Source organism: Scardinius erythrophthalmus, assembly GCF_964197995.2.
Source record: "Scardinius erythrophthalmus genome assembly, chromosome: 23".
Classification (NCBI taxonomy): Eukaryota; Metazoa; Chordata; class Actinopteri; order Cypriniformes; family Leuciscidae; genus Scardinius; species Scardinius erythrophthalmus.
This window is the reverse complement of record NC_138243.1, coordinates 23,142,675-23,161,837: the sequence shown is the minus strand read 5'-3', so window position 1 is coordinate 23,161,837 and position 19,163 is coordinate 23,142,675. Positions and strand designations below refer to the sequence as shown.

The following is a 19,163-nucleotide window of genomic DNA, read 5'->3' as shown; positions in this document are numbered from 1 at the left end:
CGCAAAATAGTTGTAATGTAATATAAAAAAACGTTTAATAACGTTATGTCGAATATTCAAGTGCTGTTGCAAGGTGTTGTTTGTGGATGTATATGAGTTTGTCTAGTGAACTCACGGTCGCTCAGCACGTCAAACGCCTCCGCGAGCAATGTGAAGAGCTCGGCGTCGCGCGCGTGGCTACTGCTGCGCGGATGATGCTTCAGCGCGAGCCGCCGATACCTGATTATACCGGAATAAGAACAATCTGCTGCTAGCAAATGATTCCTCAAAATGAACGTAAACCACATTGTTGACTAGTTTATTAGCTTTTAATTGAATTTATATAACATTATATTTACAAATCTACTTAGAAATTAAACAAAACGTAACTTACGCCTTCTTTATGTCAGCATCAGTGGCGTTTCGGTTTATTTCCAAAATAGCGTAATAGTCTCTGCCCATCGCCCAACTGTTTATCTAACTTTCCTTATGTATGTTTCTAATATTTACACTTAAAACGTATCAGGGCACAAATGCAAACCGGGATTTAGTCAGTAGGAATGAACATTAGTTTACTGTTGTCAAATGAGGTTGTTATGGAAGCAGAGAACGGAATTCTGGGTAATGCCGTCTTTCAGCTGCTGAATTATTTAATCGCAGAGATTAAAAATATTCTGATAATGTCAACAACATTACAGCAGTCACACTGAGGATGAATTTCAACTCTCCTCTGAAGGGGGTGGATTGGAATCCACTGCTGCTTCAATGTATATGTAATGAGTGATTATAGTTAAGGTATTAATCAATATTTTTTTTTGTTCTAAAGTCAAGATCTAATGAGTTGGATGACTTCTCTGGAGATTTTACTTTGTTATAGAAGTTACCAGTGTGATTACTGAAATGTTATTTGCATGTATTCTTTAATGTCAGTATTTGTTATCTGAATGCAGTAACAATGTTTGCCTATTTATCCCATCTTACAGAAATGAAATAGGACTTGTTTTGTGCTTGAGAAAGGTCTTTAACGTGTTAAAACATATAGGGGTCATTGAAGTTTATAGTTTAAGGGACCATTTGTCATTTAAAGCCTATACTTTCCATTTAGACTAAAGTGTCCTATCCTGAGAGAAAGGACTTGTTATCTTGATGTTTTGAGATGAGATTCCTGTCTATAGTTAGAGCCTGGCCAAATCCAACCTTGGATTTGGTGTGTGTCGGTGTGTGTGTGTGTTAGTCTTCTTGCTTACAGGTTAAGGAACCACTAGCATTGTAGGAGATTGACTGAGTTGTTGTTCGAGACATGCTGTTACCCAGCAACCCAAATCTGAGAACTGGAAGGTCACGGCGTGCCTAACTTCAGGGTCCGAGTGTCAGCTGCATAATCTATGAGATATGCTTCAGTCTATCTGTATATGTGTGGAAAATTACTATGTTTATCTATTTCTTAGCCAATGAGAATCATTCAGCCTGTAAGCAATGACGTAGCTTAGACCTCTTTGATCTTTGTGTAAGCGAGAAGGCCTACGAACTCCTGTGTGAGTCTTGAAGCTGACTTCTGCTGATGAAACTGCAAACTATCTTCAGTAAAGCTTTTCTTCAATTTTTTATAATTCTGACTCCGGGTCTTCTTTCAAACATCTGGTCCTTGGGTCCTAAACTGTTAACCCCTTACACCTCATACTCCAGTGCATTCACATCAACTTTTAAAAGACAGGTCAAGACAAAAATGTCAACTGTAAGGTTACATTTGCCAGCATTTGTCCCAACATTGCAAAGAACCAACAGGAAAATAAATGTCTACCTGTAGCAGCAAACTTGTAGTAAATGCCTACAAACTTTAGCATATTCTGAATCTCTAGCATTTAATAATAGACTTCTAACCAACATCCTCTTGTTATTTCCAATAAGCAATCCTTCAGACAAATTTTTATTTTTTTGCTGTAGCAAAATCACAAACAGTTTTCGTTCAAAAATATAGAATGATGTACCAGCAGCTCTCATATAATGCTTGTGGACTTACGCATATTCTGAATAATTAGTAACATACAAAGCCGCTCTTATTTACAACTAAATAATAAAGAGTTATGACTTGAAATGTTTGCAGTATACCACAATCAAAAACAGCTTATGCAAAAAAAGTGAATGAACATCTGCAGAGAGCACAGTCAAAATGTAACTTTTTGTGACTGGCATTGCACATATTGCAGGGCAGTATAACGTACGTATAACAGATCGGTTTACAGCATGTTGATGTGAAAACTAAACAATACAGAAACTGCCAATTTTCCATACGTTAGCTTTTAACGAAGAGGGTGCCGTTCGAATTTGGCACTCAGCCATCATGCGTCTGTTACGGTCTGTTATGTGCGCGACACTGTTATGTGCGCGCCACAGACTGTCCGCGCACTGCACGTCCGCTTTAGAGTTCCGCCTTTTCGGTTCCGTCAATATTAAGTTATTAGGAAAAAAAAAATATATATATATTTTTTTTTTAGAAAATCGATTTTTGACATTTGTGAATCGATTCAGAATCGTCCATGTCTGCATCGCGATGCATCTAAGAATCGATTTTTTCCCCCACCCCTAAAACGGGGGCCAATCAGGGGCCAATCAGATTTCAGCAGGGGCCAGGGCCCCTGTGGCCCCGCCTCTAGAACCGCCCCTGAGTGACGTCATTAAAGCAGGAAGTAGAGGGATGTAGTCCAAACCAGCCGTTCGCTGTAGGCTTTGAAAGGGGACTTCTGTTAAATAAAATATCTCACTTGGCATTGAACTTTGAGCTTTATAATTTTACAGGTATTAGTTATGCTCTAACAGCAACATTACACACTAACTAAAGTTAGAAAAATGGGATCACGATGAACAGGACCTTTAAAATATATAAAAACACAACAGACTGACGGGTACTGCTTTAAATACAGTTTTTAATGTTTTTAAAAAAAGTGCCCTTTTTGGTCCTTCCGCCCCTGCCCTGGAGGAGGTCTGTGCACGCCACTGGTGTGGATGGTAAGTCACTAATTTTGTCCAAGAAATGCAGATAGAAAGCAAATAGTTTATTCATGTACTTGTAAGGAGGAATTCTCTAGCTATACATGTTGAAAACCCATGAAAACTTTGAATTAAGAAGCCATTGCAGGGTTGTTTGATTTGCATGAAGAACTTTATTAACATGTATTAGGTTATGTAATGAAGTAAGTTAAATTTGAGTTAAGTTAAGTTGAGTTATATATATTTTTTCTATAAGATATATATATGTATAGTATATGTATATGTATATGTAACAGTTAAATCTTTGCTGTGTACTGTTTAAGTTAAGTCTATGGTGGGTGGATGATTCACACTGCCAAATGAGGGGGCTGGCAAGGAGTGGCCAAACCAATGATTATTCAAACTTTATTTTCAATATAAATCACTCACAAGTCACAGAACTTAACATTATAATAATACAATACTACACACCAGAAAAGAAAAAAAACACTAAACACATACACACAATATAAATATACAGGGTTTCAGTAAACAGTAATGACAACACCATTTTTCACACCATTCTGTCCTGCCAGGACACACTGCCCTCGGGGGAGGTGAAGAAAGTGGCAAAGCTCTCCCTAACAGCACAGGCTTCTCTTGATGCCCTGTTTCCCATGTTTCTCACTGGCGCCATGTCTCCCCAGTTCCGCTGCCTCTTCCAGCAGCCGTACATTTTCACTTGGGGCAAGGAGGAAATTGAGCAGGATGCATACTGCCACCACAAGTGTGTCCACATTTTTGGGGTGCAGGTTAATCCTGTGATGAAAAAAATCTCCAACGTGGCGCCAAAATGCCGAAGGCATTTTCAACTACCATCCTTGCTCTCGAGAGTCTAGTTGAAAATCCTTTTCCTGTGGATGAGGTTCTGTCCTGGGTAGGGTCTCATTAGGTATGGCTTCAGAGGGAATGCTGCGTCACCCACCATGACATGTGGGACATCCCCACGGTGAGCAGCACCAGGCAGAGAGGTACTAGGAGGAACGTGTAGAGTGTTGTTCTCCATTTCCCTCCCCAAATCTGAACCTGCATACACCCCACCATCAGAGGTTCTTCCAAAGTCCCCCACCTGTATGCACATGAACTTGTGCTTGAATCACAATGTGTTTTCCATCAAGTGCTCCCAGGCAATTTGGGAAGTTCCATTTATCCCAGAAGTGTTGTGCTACCTCCTTCCATGAGTCTGCAGTCGGCTGGGGCAAAAATGACTGCATTATGACCTTTTCAATGGCAGCACACACCATATGCACAGAGTTCATCACTGTTGTGTGGCCAAGGCGGTAGTTAAATGCAAGGCTGATCAATGAGTCACCAGAAGCCAAGTATCTGTGAAGTGAATAAACAAGAAAAAGATTAGCTAAATGTGTGATTATTATTTTATTCTGTCTCTCTTCTTTTTTCAGTTGATCTTTGCAAGGCAAAATGGCGGTCACTGAGGGACAGTTTTGTAAAAAACAGAAAAAAAGTGTTTGCTAGCGGTTCAGCAGGAGGATCACAAAAGGAATGGAAGTACAAAGAAATCATGTCCTTTATTGTGCCCCACCTACAACCGAGAAGGTCTGTATGAAATTATATAACAGTATTGATGACAATATCATCTTTAAATTCAATATCCACATTTTAAATAAAGTGATAGATAATTGTTGTGTGTATGACATAAATATTTCAGAAGGTCTAAAACAATTGTTTTTGTTTTTTTGTAGTTCCAAAAGAAATTTGAGTGGTGTGTTGGCAGAAGAAAGATCTTCAACGCCACTGTCGATGTGTGGATCTGATGAGCCGGGTCCTTCGAGTGCATCAGTGGCACAGGACAGCCAGGGACCATCACTATCGGGGCCCACTGCATCTGGGGTTACAGATAGGCCCCACAGGTCCCGGAGCCCAAGGCAGAGGGTGCCTCAAGGCCCTACTGTGATAGCCACAGACCACAGACATCTGATGTGGAAGAACGGCTTCTGTCCATCTTCCAGGAGCCGCTTTCCAGACCGGAATCTGAGCTTGATGAAAGCTACCACTTTGCCTTGAGCCTGGTTCCACTCCTCCATAGACTTGACCAAAACAGGAGGCAGCAGGCCAAAATTGGTATTTTGAACCTGCTGCAAAACATCGAGAGCAGCACAGCCTCAAGGCAGGAACCGGCAGCACATTCAAGTGTATTTCATACACACCCTCCCCCTATGTTCCACACACTCACTGCAACTTTGCCTAGGCCAGGTACTTTCAGGCTATTACACAGATGCTGGCCTCTGATCAGGATACACAGTGGGGATAGTGCAGCACCCCCTACACAAACTTTTAATCTTATCACCTAATGCTGTAAATAGTTATTTTGCTGTGGTTTTTATAGTTATATTTCTATATTTGTTTTAAAGATTATTCTTAATTTTTTTTACATTCTGTTTGTAAATTTTCCTATTTTGTTACATTTTTTATGTTTGTAATTTTAAAAATAAAAGGTCAAACCTATTGTGATCAGTGTTCATTGTGTATGTAATGTAAAGCTCACCTCAGTCCAACAGCCAGTCTCTGCTTTGGTTCTATGGCAGACCTTTAGTTGGTGTTTTGTCTGGTGAGTTGAGGGCCAATGATTGAGAGAAGCTCATCCATTTTCTCTGTACTCATCCTGAAGTGCTTGTGATCCCGTTGACTGTCCAAACGCAGTTCATCCACAAGATGGTAAAAATCTCCTTGTTGAGGCCTGCGCTGGTTCAGTGGATGGACCCAGTACTGGCTCCTTCTCCTTCTACCCCTCCTCCGCAGTCTTGCAAGCAGAAGTAAAAAAGCAATTGTTCTCCTCCTAGTAATGGGCACTGAAATGCACAGAAAAATTTGGTGAATTACTATAGTATTACTGATGGAAGGATGGATTAGGATGGAAGACTGTGTCGACAGTGTTGGTTCAGCCAAATTTGTGAGTAAGTTGGATTTGCTCAAAGGATATTGGCAAGTTCCGTTGACTCCTAGAGCGTCTGAGATTTCGGCTTTTGTAACACCAGATTGTTTTCTTCAATACCGGGTTATGGCGTTTGGTCTACGAAATGCCGAAACTACTTTTCAGAGGCTGGTTAATTTGGTTCTGGCTGATGTTCCGAATTGTAATGCTTACCTTGATGACATAGTGATTTATGCACAAAGCTGGGAGGAGCATTTATCTACGCTAGAGGCTGTATTTAGGCGTCTGCAGGAAGCTTCACTGACTTTGAACCTCGCTAAATGTGAAATCGGTAAGGCTACGGTGACTTACCTTGGTAAGCAGGTGGGGTATGGTCAGGTACGTCCAGTGATGGCTAAAATGTCAGCTATAAATGATTTCCCAGTACCTAAGACTCGACGCGAGTTGCGTAGATATTTGGGAATGGCTGGTTATTATCAGTGTTTTTGTCGCAATTTCTCCTCTGTTGCTGCACCGTTAACCACGTTACTTAGTCCTTCAGAACCTTTTGTGTGGTCATCAGAATGTCAAACAGCGTTTGACAATATAAAAGTCTTGCTGTGTAGTGAACCTGTTCTGACTGCTCCAAATTTCTCTTTAGCGTTCAAATTGGAGGTGGACGCGAGTGATTTAGGAGCTGGTGCCGTACTTCTACAGGAGGATACGGGGGGAATCGATCATCCTGTTTGTTACTTCTCTAAGAAGTTTAATAGATGTCAACGGAATTATTCAACGATAGAGAAGGAAGCTTTGGCTTTGTTGTTGGCAATCCAACATTTTGAAGTTTATGTCGGTTCATCCATTTCTCCCGTGATTGTTTACACAGACCACAATCCGTTAACCTTTATTTCACGAATGCGTAATCAGAACCAGAGGCTGATGAGGTGGTCCCTTATTTTTCAGAACTACAATCTCGAGATCCGGTACAAGAAAGTTACAGAGAACGTAGTGGCTGATGCTCTGTCTCGGTTATGAGAAGTACCTACTTTACTATTTTTGGTTCTATCAAACATGTATACATGTTTGGTTTTAATGGTGCGGGTGTTACGTACTGTATGGTTTGGGAAGGGTTGTTTTGTTTTCTCTCTCTCTTTCCTCTATTCTTTCTCACAGGACCAGTGATTGGATGGTGTTCCTGTCACTCATCGAGTTCACCCGACAGCCCGAGAACCAATCAGAGACTGGGGGGCGCGTATAAAGATCCGGAAATGACGCCAGTGCGGGAGAGCGGTTTCGTTGCTTCTTTGTTTTGCTCTTTGTTCTTGCTTGTTATTGCTTAGTTTTGGTGTGTTAAAGTTTACTCTGTTGAGCTCTTCATAACGCTGTTTTACTGCGTTTGTGCTGTGATCCGACTCTTGATTTTCTCTGAGCTTGTTAAGTCTTTCATCGATGCATAGCGATGAGACCAGGGGCCTGTACCATGAAGGTAGCTGAACAAACTCGGGGTTACAGGATTAGTTTTGAGTTGACAAAACCAAACCGATGCAATCAGGCTTCATTGGTACCATGATGCAGCTCATCAACTTTCTCTGTCAACTCAGGCTTTGATCCTTAAGCTATGATTACTCCACACGCGTGCACATAAAAGAGTGATGTAGACACTGAACAACCAATCACGGCTAGAGCGAGAGCGATATATTTTTTTTGCGGAGGAGCAAGAGATAATCATTCAGAATTACGATTAATTTAAATATGTATTTCAAGCTCGAAACAATACGGTCTCTGCTGCCAAAGCAAGAGAAGACTGTTGGAGAAAGATTGCTGATTGTTAATGTGTAAGTTAAACAAATACGTTCTATATTTATGTAAAATTATGTATGTATGTATGTGTAGCCTATATGTGTAATATAGCCTATATCCTATTTTTATAATATATAAAAAATTTGCATGCATGTGTGTACTAAGAAAGATTAATATTCATTGATTTTTAGATTTTTAGATGCAACCCAAACTCCAAATGTTCTTGGCAGCAGATAAAGACAAAATATAAAAATATAATTCAAAGTGGTGAGTATTTACCACAACCTTTTATTACTTTTGTGAACATTTTATCACAAACACTTGTTTGCAGCAAACAGAAATAAAGAGTTAAATTCAGAAAACCAGAATACACTGGTGGAGGAGTTGGCTCTGAGTAGCAATAAGGGACGGCCGATTATGGATGGGATTACAGGTGCTGTACAATCTGACCCTGGTGCTGGCTCCTCTAAGCAAGTAACACTGGGTATGTGTGCAATACATTACTGCTTTTTTTAAGTTTTAAATATGGCTGACTGTATGTTCTGCAGTAGAGGGAATTGTGTCACCTACAGTGTCCCTGTTGAAGCCAGCACACATACACAGTCTCCCACACAGAGGTCAGTATGCAGCAGACAGAACACCAAACACAACCTGCTTTACAACAGTTATGCTTTACATTGGCCTATTTTTATTTATTAGGGTGGAGGAAATGATGAAGACACTCTGTCTGTGTGTTCTCAGACAGTTGCTGATGTGAATGCACTGGGCTTTTTCTTTTGGCAAACATTTGAATGTGTGGCATAAAAAAGGGACTGGCCCTGACACATCTCTTTTATTGTAGGATTTTTCACAACCTGCCCCAGAAACTGAGGCCTCTACCTCAATGGGCTTCAGAAGAAATGTGAACAAGGTAAGAATTTAAAACCCTTGACATAAATTACAGTCAGTCCTGTGTTTGTAGGAAGTCAAGGAACTTTTTGTGATTTGATGAGCCTCCAGAAAACTTGCAATGATCATGTTTGTGGTGGAATTATGTTTCAGGTGGAAACAGACTCAGTCAGGGCCCTGTACAAAAGGAGTCTTGAACTAGACTGCACACTAAAGGAGACTTGAACTACACTGTTCATTAAAGGAGCTGGACTGTGAGCTGAGGAGGCTCCAAAAAAAAAATATATATATAAATTTGAGTTCAAACAGCTGGATAAAACTGATCTCAGTATGTGATAATTTAACTTATTTAACCAAGTAACACTTTAGTATGAATATTTATTAATGCAACTTTCTCTTGCTCTCTTTCTCCCTCCCATCCCACAAAACCAATAAAACAGTTTGAGACCTATCTGCAGAGTGCTTTTAAGTGTAAAATTGTATGGTGATTGCATCTACATCTGCACCAGCTGGGTGGTCAAGTGTGATCGGGTCAGTTTCATCGGGGAGAAGCTGGTTTTGTGGTGTTTCTCGCTCCTTTCTACTGGTGGCTATATTGTGCAGAATGGGACATTCAGCCACTATCTGTGATGCCCGCTCTGGTGACTCTTAAGGGCCGAACACAGTTGAAATGTGCCTTTAGGATGCCAAAGGTCATCTCTATCTTCACTCTGGTTTTACTGAGGGTCACATTGAAGCGGTGCTGTGGCCCTGTCTGAGGGTCATGATAGGGGGTTATTGTGTAGGTTTTTCTATCTCAGTTCAAATTAACAGTGTTTTGTGCTGACACAACACAGACTCACGGAAAATTTGTGAGACAAGCACTGGAGCCAGGCCATTTGGCATCCAAACTTGTGATCATACGTTCATGACCACAAGTCGTCTGTAGATGAAATGTTTAGTAGATCACTGTTATATATGTTAATGTATGTTAATGTTGCTATTAATTTAAAGATTCATCTCACAGAAAATAATCATCTCACATATTCACATCATCTCTACCTGAACATTAAGGCTGTGATAGGACTTCCTATTAACATAATCTGCCTCATGTTCCCCTAGAGCAGTGGAGATTGGAGCAATAGACTGCATTCATGTTGCAATGACTCTAGGGAATCCTATCATAAGATTAACAGAATAATAAAAAATGAAAATAATTCTTAACATGTATTATATTGCATAGTACATTTGTGAAATTTGCTTTTTGAAAAAATAAAAAAATAAAATAAGTGTTCATGTGATGTCACCCTATCAATATATCTTAACGGCAATTTTATAAAAGCCCTCTTTAATGGACATGGTCGATAAATGTCCAGGGAACACTATTAATGAAACTATTAATGCACTCCTGCAGAGCGAAGACCACCTTGCGAATGGTTCGACAAACCGTGTTTTCTCCTAGCTTCTGTGTGTCACCCACCGTGCAAGTATGTACCACTTGCAAAAAAACGCAACACAATATCATTTGCAGTACAGTAAGTGCATGAATTCGACGTGTTAAATTCTTTATGTGCGGCTCAAGAAGTTCGCAAAGATAAGACATTCCTTCCGCGGAAAATCTGTATCTTTCATACAAGTAACTATCAGAAAAGGCAAGGGGATTTTGTCTGGCTAAAAACTCTTTCTCTACGAAGTGCTCGTCAAACAATTTGCGCTGAGATGTCCACCGGATTTGGAAGAAAAGGTGAAGTCATTGTAACAGACACTGGGAATAAGTTACGTCACCTATATGTTTCTTTGCTCTCAGCTGATTGGTCAAACTTCAGTCTGAGATCTTGAATCCAGAACATAACCTGCCCTGGAGCAGGTTAGCCGTGCAGAGGAAGATACCATGGCAACGAACACCGATTAAAGCCAAGCTACTTTCATAGTACCTAAAACCCAGGGTTGGCGGAAACTAAACTGAAACATAGCTGGCTAGCCACCTAAACCGGCTTCATGGTATAGGCCCCAGGTTAGTACATCACGTGATTTACATTTCACAACACGCAGAGTAAAAACTATTTAACACACTAGTTTATGAGCGGGTGCCAATCTATGTATTTATGTATATTAGGTAGTGTAGGTAGCGGCGTTTTACGCTGAAGATTATTTTCCCCTGTTTCTTTACTTGAGTTTAGTGTTTGTCCTGGGGTTTAGTTAATGTGTTTGTTTTCTTTCTTTTTCTTTAGCACCGCTCTTGTCCCTCGCTTTGTAATCGTTTATCGTTTATGTTGTATATAATTTGTAAATAGATTGTTTGGATGTATATTTGATTCACGGTTTGTGTTATTGGGTGTTTTGTGATATTACTAAAAGCAAGTACAAATCCAGTTTGGTCTCTGCCTGTTTTCTAATTCATTACATTACATCTCCTCAATAGAGTGCAAGTAACAACTTTATATTCAATTATTTATTTTTTATTTTTTTGTCTATGTTACATTCCATAACCTCTAGATGCCGAGTATATTATGTGAACGTAACAGCCGTGATACAACGAGCACACTCGGGCCCTTAAGAGAGCAGCCAGAAAAATGGAGCGCAACTGGAAGAAAACAAAACTAGAGGTATTTCGGATTTCATGGAAGGAGAGCTCGATTACTTACAGAGAGGCTTTAAAAGCTGCTAGATCTGCTTATTTTTCAACCCTATTAGAAGAAAATAAACATAATCCTTGGTATTTATTTGAAACGGTGGTTAAACTAACGAAAAAGAAAGCTTCAAGCACCGAAGTTTCCAAGCAACACAGCAGTAATGAATTTATGAACTTCTTCACTTATAAGATTGATAATAGCAGGGACAAAATTATAACTATGCAACGGTATCGCATCAGGCAGTGCATTGTAGTCTCCCTGAGGAAAAATTTGATTCATTCATTGCTATAGGAGAGGAAGAATTTACTAAACTCGTTAAATCATCTAAATCTACAACATGTATGTTAGACCCTATACCGACTAAGCTACTAAAAGAGATGATCCCAGAGGTAAGTAAGTAAGTAAAATTTATTTGTATAGCACCTTTCACAGACAGAAGAGTCACAAAGTGCTGCACAGTAATGAAAACAAACAAAAAATCAAAACAACACAAGTAAAACCAAGTACAACTCCACAACTGTACTACAATCAGATTCATAAACATGTCAAATTGTTAGTTAAAAGCTTGTCCAAAAAGATGAGTCTTTAAGTGTTTTTTAAAAGATTCCACAGAACTCATAGTTCTCAGAGCTAAAGGGAGCGAGTTCCAGAGCTTTGGAGCCACAACACAAAAAGCACGGTCACCTCTTCTCATAGAGGTCATAGATCCTCTTCTTAATATCATTAATTCGTCTTTGTCTCTAGGATACGTACCAAAAAACTTTAAGCTGGCTATGATTAAACCGCTTGTTAAAAAAACGCAACTTGATCCTACAGAATTAGTCAATTACAGGCCGATCTCAAATATACCTTTTCTGTCAAAGATATTAGAAAAAGCAGTATCCTCACAACTGTGTTCCTTTCTTGAAAGAAATGATATCTGTGAGGATTTCCAGTCCGGATTTAGACCGTACCATAGTACCGAGACTGCTCTCGTTAGAGTCACAAATGATTTGCTCTTATCAACCGATCGTGGTTGTGTCTCTCTATTAGTGTTACTTGATCTTAGTGCTGCATTTGACACTATTGACCACAACATTCTTTTAAATAGACTCGAAAATTATGTTGGCATTAGTGGAATTGCACTAGCATGGTTTAAATCATACTTATCTGACCGTTATCAGTTTGTAGCAGTAAATGAAGAGATGTCTCATCGATCACAAGTTCAGTATGGCGTACCAAAAGGCTCAGTACTAGGACCGTTGCTGTTCACTCTGTACACACTACCATTAAGAGGTATCATTAGGAAACATGGAATTAGCTTTCACTGTTATGCCGACGATACTCAGCTATATATTTCTTCAAAACCCAACGGAACTTACCAATTCACAAAATTAACGGAATGCATAGCTGATATAAAAAAATTGGATGACTTGTAATTTCCTACTACTAAATTCTGAAAAAACAGAGATTCGAATTATTGGACAAAAAACTTCTACACGTAATAACCTAGAATACTGTCTAACACTTGATGGCTGCTCTGTCAAGTCTTCGTCATCGGTTAGGAACCTGGGTGTGCTCTTTGATACCAATCTTTCATTTGAAAGTCACGGGTCTAGTATATGTAAAACCGCATTCTTCCATCTTAAAAATATATCTAAATTACGCCATATGCTCTCAATGACAAATGCAGAACAATTAGTTCATGCGTTCATGACCTCAAGGCTAGATTATTGTAATGCTCTACTGGATGGTTGCCCTGCACGCTTAATAAACAAACTACAGCTAGTTCAAAACGCAGCAGCTCGAGTTCTTACCAGAACCAGGAAGTATGACCATATTAGCCCGGTTCTGTCAACACTGCATTGGCTCCCTATTAAACATCGCATACATTTTAAAATATTGCTGATTACTTACAAAGCACTAAATGGTTTAGCTCCGCAGTACTTGAGTGAGCTCTTAATGCATTGTAGTCCTTCACGTCTATTGCGATCTCAAAATTCCGGCCAGTTGATAATACCTAGAATATCAAAATCGTCTGCTGGCGGTAGATCCTTTTCCTATTTAGTACCAAAACTTTGGAGCAGTCTTCCTAACATTGTCCAGGAAGCAGACACACTCTGTCAGGAAGCAAACAGACTGGCTTAACCGACCGTCTGCTAGCGGCCTCGCGTCACCCAGGTCAGATAAATCCCATCACATAGAGCCTCTTTCACCTATCTATCATCATATAGAGACTGTGTCTGTTCCCCGAATTTGGAAATCCAAAAAAACGCTTTAACTCATCTAAGGTTAAAAATGTAATTGATGGTCAACAAATAAAAAACAGCTATAATACAGATGAGCAAATGCTAAAGCTTGGGTTGCTGAATATTCGACCGCTTACTTCAAAAGCACTCATTGTTAATGATATGATTTCAGATAATAACCTAGATGTGCTGTGTTTGACAGAAACCTGGCTAAAACCAAACGATTACATTTCTTTAAATGAATCAACCCCGCAAGATTACTGTTATAAACATGAGCCTCGTCTGAAACGCAAAGGGGGAGGAGTTGCTGTAATTTATAGTAATATTTTCAAAACCACTAAGAAATCAAGTTTTAAATATAATTCTTTTGAAGTGTTAGTACTTAATGTAAAAATATATAGTATAAACGATAAATCACATTTGAGATCTGTGTTGGCTACTGCAGTGGTTCTCAACACCAGTCCTCGGGACCCGCTGCTCTGCACATTTTGTTTGTCTCCGTTATTTAACACACCTGAACCAGATCATCAGCTCATTAGGAGAGACTCCATGAACTGAACTGAGTGTGTCAGTTAAAGGTGCTGTATGTAACTTTTTTTATAAAATGAATCCTTTTTTTATTGCCCGTCTGTGAAGGGGTTGTAATCACACATTACATTGATCCACTTTTCGTGTTTTGCTATTACCTCTGAAGGCCAGTATTCCTATTTTTATGTGAAGTCTCCGGGTCGGATTTTCTGCGAAATCCACCGGATGTGACGTGCATGCGCGCTCCCGAGCCTACAGTCTATTGCAACTGCACTGCAGCTAACGACATGGAGTCTGATAACACCAAAAAACGACCTGCCTCCAGCACAACACAGACTCCAACACAAACTCCAAAAAAAAAATATATATATATATATATATATCTGCTGAAGCTCGTCAGGCCAAACGTCAATCGGATCGACTCAGGACGAAAACACGGATCAACATCGGCAGAGCGTTTGAATTGTGGAGAGACCTCCGTTTTGAAATAGCAAGGTAAAATATAACATACATAAGACATGAAATGAATACAAAAGACTGTTCCATGATAACAAAAAGCAGGTGCTTTAGGATGTAACTTTTATTTTATGTTCTAGATCTACTGTCTAACGTCACTCATCCCACTACTATCATATTGTTTATAATACACATTTCCAGACATGTTCAGTACAGTAATATTACTTACTGTCTTATTGTTACACTGAAATTGTCCAGTCTAGTTGACTAACCGTTTTCGTTTTCATTCATTGACCTTATATTGACATTGCTGATTGTGAAAGATACACAAATAGTTAGTAAAATAATGCTAGATAACACCACATGTCGGCAAAATACAGTCAATGTAACGTTATCATGGTACGAGCATGGAGCATTAGTTCTACGTCAAGCTGATAAAAGTAGCCTATTATGGTAATGTTGCAGTGGGAGTTTACATGAGTTTCCAGCATGTTGTGTTATGCTTTCTCCGTTGTGTTGAAAAGTGTGGCCGCCGGTAGTGAGTTCGCGCTCTTGAGTTTGAGCACGAGCACTGTTGTTGCAATCTGAAACATCACCGCTAGAGGCCGCTGGATCCTACATACAGCACCTTTAAGAGAGACATACAAAATGTGCAGAGCAACGGGTCCCGAGGACTGGAGTTGAGAACCACTGGGCTACTGTATACAGAGCACCATAAAGATTTTATTAAAGAATTTGCGGACTTTCTATCAGAATTAATATTGACTGCAGATAAAGTACTAATTGTTGGTGATTTTAATATACACATCGATAATGAAAAAGATGCATTGGGATTGGCATTTAAAGACATTGTAAACTCTACTGGAGTTAGACAACACATGTCAGGACCTACTCACTGTCGTAATCATACTCTAGATCTAATATTATCACATGGAATAGATGTTGATGCCGTTGAAATTCTGCAGCAGAGCGATGACATCTCAGATCATTATCTAGTCTCGTGTAAACTTCATTTAACCAAGGCTGCAAAGCCGACTCCGTGTTTAAAATATGTTAGACCTATCACTTCTGCCACTAAAGGTTGCTTTATAAATAATCTTCCTGATTAGGTTCACCATCTCAGCATCCCAGATAGTTTAGAAGAACTTGATATTGCAACAGAAACTTTTAACTCTCTCTTTTCCAGCACTTTAGACACAGTTTCTTCGTTGCGCTTAAAGAAGATTAAAGAAAATAGTCCAACGCCGTGGTGCAACTAACATACTCGGGCCCTTAAGAAAGCAGCCAGAAAAATGGAGCGCAACTGGAAGAAAACAAAACTAGAGGTATTTCGGATTTCATGGAAGGAGAGCTCGATTACTTACAGAGAGGCTTTAAAAGCTGCTAGATCTGCTTATTTTTCAACCCTATTAGAAGAAAATAAACATAATCCTTGGTATTTATTTGAAACGGTGGCTAAACTAACGGAAAAGAAAGCTTCAAGCACCGAAGTTTCCAAGCAACACAGCAGTAATGACTTTATGAACTTCTTCACTTATAAGATTGATAATAGCAGGGACAAAATTATAACTATGCAATGGTATCGCATCAGGCAGTGCATTGTAGTCTCCCTGAGGAAAAATTTGATTCATTCATTGCTATAGGAGAGGAAGAATTTACTAAACTTGTTAAATCATCTAAATCGACAACATGTATGTTAGACCCTATACCGACTAAGCTACTAAAAGAGATGATCCCAGAGGTCATAGATCCTCTTCTTAATATCATTAATTCATCTTTGTCTCTAGGATACGTACCAAAAAACTTTAAGCTGGCTATGATTAAACCGCTTGTTAAAAAAACGCAACTTGATCCTACAGAATTAGTCAATTACAGGCCGATCTCGAATCTACCTTTTCTGTCAAAGATATTAGAAAAAGCAGTATCCTCACAACTGTGTTCCTTTCTTGAAAGAAATGATATCTGTGAGGATTTCCAGTCAGGATTTAGACCGTACCATAGTACCGAGACTGCTCTCGTTAGAGTCACAAATGATTTGCTCCTATCATCCGATCGTGGCTGTATCTCTCTATTAGTGTTACTTGATCTAAGTGCTGCATTTGACACTATTGACCACAACATTCTTTTAAATAGACTCGAACATTATGTTGGCATTAGTGGAATTGCACTAGCATGGTTTAAATCATACTTATTTGACCTTTATCAGTTTGTAGCAGTAAATGAAGAGATGTCTCATCGATCACAAGTTCAGTATGGCGTACCAAAAGGCTCAGTACTAGGACTGTTGCTGTTCATTCTGTACACACTACCATTAAGAGGTATCATTAGGAAACATGGAATTAGCTTTCACTGTTATGCCGACGATACTCAGCTGTATATTTCTTCAAAACCCAACGGAACTTACCAATTCACAAAATTAACAGAATGCATAGCTGATATAAAAAAATTGGATGACTTGTAATTTCCTACTACTAAATTCTGAAAAAACAGAGATTTGAATTATTGGACAAAAAACTTCTACACGTAATAACCTAGAATACTGTCTAACACTTGATGGCTGCTCTGTCAAGTCTTCGTCATCGGTTAGGAACCTGGGTGTGCTCTTTGATACCAATCTTTCATTTGAAAGTCATGTGTCTAGTATATGTAAAACCGCATTCTTCCATCTTAAAAATATATCTAAATTACGCCATATGCTCTCGATGACAAATGCAGAACAATTAGTTCATGCGTTCATGACCTCAAGGCTAGATTATTGTAATGCTCTACTGGGTGGTTGCCCTGCACGCTTAATAAACAAACTACAGCTAGTTCAAAACGCAGCAGCTCAAGTTCTTTGCAGAACCAGGAAGTATGAATATATTAGCCCGGTTCTGTCAACACTGCATTGGCTCCCTATTAAACATTGCATCAATTTTAAAATATTGCTGATTACTTACAAAGCACTAAATGGTTTAGCTCTGCAGTACTTGAGCGAGCTCTTAACGCATTGTAGCCCTTCACGTCTATTGTGATCTCAAAATTCCGGCCAGTTGATAATACCTAGAACATCAAAATTGACTGCTGGCGGTAGATCCTTTTCCTATTTAGCACCAAACCTTTGGAGCAGTCTTCCTAACATTGTCCGGGAAGCAGACACACTCTGTCATTTCAAAGTTAGATTAAAGACACATCTTTTTGACCTAGCATACACATACATAACACATTATAGACTTCTATAATTCAATGTTAGGCTTCATAGATTAGGTCTGCCGGAACCGGGAACACTTCCCACAAATCCTGATGAACTCGTTTTTATCAATAATCTTCCTGATCAGGTTCACCATCTCAGCATCCCAGATAGTTTAGAAGAACTTGATATTGCAACAGAAACTTTTAACTCTCTCTTTTCCAGCACTTTAGACACAGTTGCTCTGTTGCGCTTAAAGAAGATTAAAGAAAATAGTCCAACGCCGTGGTACAACAAGCACACTCGGGCCCTTAAGAGAGCAGCCAGAAAAATGGAGTGCAACTGGAAGAAAACAAAACTAGAGGTATTTTGGATTTCATGGAAGGAGAGCTCGATTACTTACAGAGAGGCTTTAAAAGCTGCTAGATCTGCGTATTTTTCAACCCTATTAGAAGAAAATAAACATAATCCTAGGTATTTATTTGAAATGGTGGCTAAAGTAACGAAAAAGAAAGCTTCAAGCACCGAAGTTTCCAAGCAACACAGCAGTAATGACTTTATGAACTTCTTCACTTATAAGATTGATAATAGCAGGGACAAAATTATAACTATGCAACGGTATGTAACGCAACTTGATCCTACAGAATTAGTCAATTACAGGCCGATCTCGAATCTACCTTTTCTGTCAAAGATATTAGAAAAAGCAGTATCCTCACAACTGTGTTCCTTTCTTGAAAGAAATGATATCTGCGAAGATTTCCAGTCAGGATTTAGACCGTACCATATTCCCGAGACTGCTCTCGTTAGAGTCACAAATGATTTGCTCTTATCAACCGATCGTGGTTGTGTCTCTCTATTAGTGTTACTCGATCTTAGTGCTGCATTTGACACTATTGACCACAACATTCTTTTAAATAGACTCGAAAATTATGTTGGCATTAGTGGAATTGCACTAGCATGGTTTAAAACAAAACTAGAGGTATTTCGGATTTCATGAAAGGAGAGCTCGATTACTTACAGAGAGGCTTTAAAAGCTGCTAGATCTGCTTATTTTTCAACCCTATTAGAAGAAAATAAACATAATCCTTGGTATTTATTTGAAACGGTGGTTAAACTAACGAAAAAGAAAGCTTCAAGCACCGAAGTTTCCAAGCAACACAGCAGTAATGACTTTATGAACTTCTTCACTTATAAGATTGATAATAGCAGGGACAAAATTATAACTATGCAACGGTATCGCATCAGGCAGTGCATTGTAGTCTCCCTGAGGAAAAATTTGATTCATTCATTGCTATAGGAGAGGAAGAATTTACTAAACTCGTTAAATCATCTAAATCTACAACATGTATGTTAGACCCTATACCGACTAAGCTACTAAAAGAGATGATCCCAGAGGTCATAGATCCTCTTCTTAATATCATTAATTCGTCTTTGTCTCTAGGATACGTACCAAAAAACTTTAAGCTGGCTATGATTAAACCGCTTGTTAAAAAAACGCAACTTGATCCTACAGAATTAGTCAATTACAGGCCGATCTCGAATCTACCTTTCTGTCAAAGATACTAGAAAAAGCAGTATCCTCACAACTGTGTTCCTTTCTTGAA

At 39.2% G+C, this 19,163-nt stretch overlaps 1 protein-coding gene and 1 long non-coding RNA gene across 2 annotated transcripts in view; both read right to left on the bottom strand.

Annotated features, from left to right (window-relative positions):
- The window catches only part of dnajb13 (DnaJ heat shock protein family (Hsp40) member B13), a gene marked incomplete at both ends in the record, with an annotated part of 29,915 nt that overhangs the window by 1,826 nt on the left and 8,926 nt on the right, over positions 1-19,163 (bottom strand). The window contains one exon of the mRNA XM_081353920.1: positions 116-219. Coding sequence (XP_081210046.1) covers positions 116-219 — 104 coding nt within the window. The remainder of the gene's footprint in view (positions 1-115; positions 220-19,163) is intronic.
- LOC308684145 lies at positions 3,359-7,691 on the bottom strand. The gene is made up of 2 exons (XR_014029328.1): positions 5,513-7,691; positions 3,359-4,332 (listed from the first exon to the last, which is right to left on the bottom strand). It is a non-coding gene; the product is annotated as an uncharacterized lncRNA (long non-coding RNA).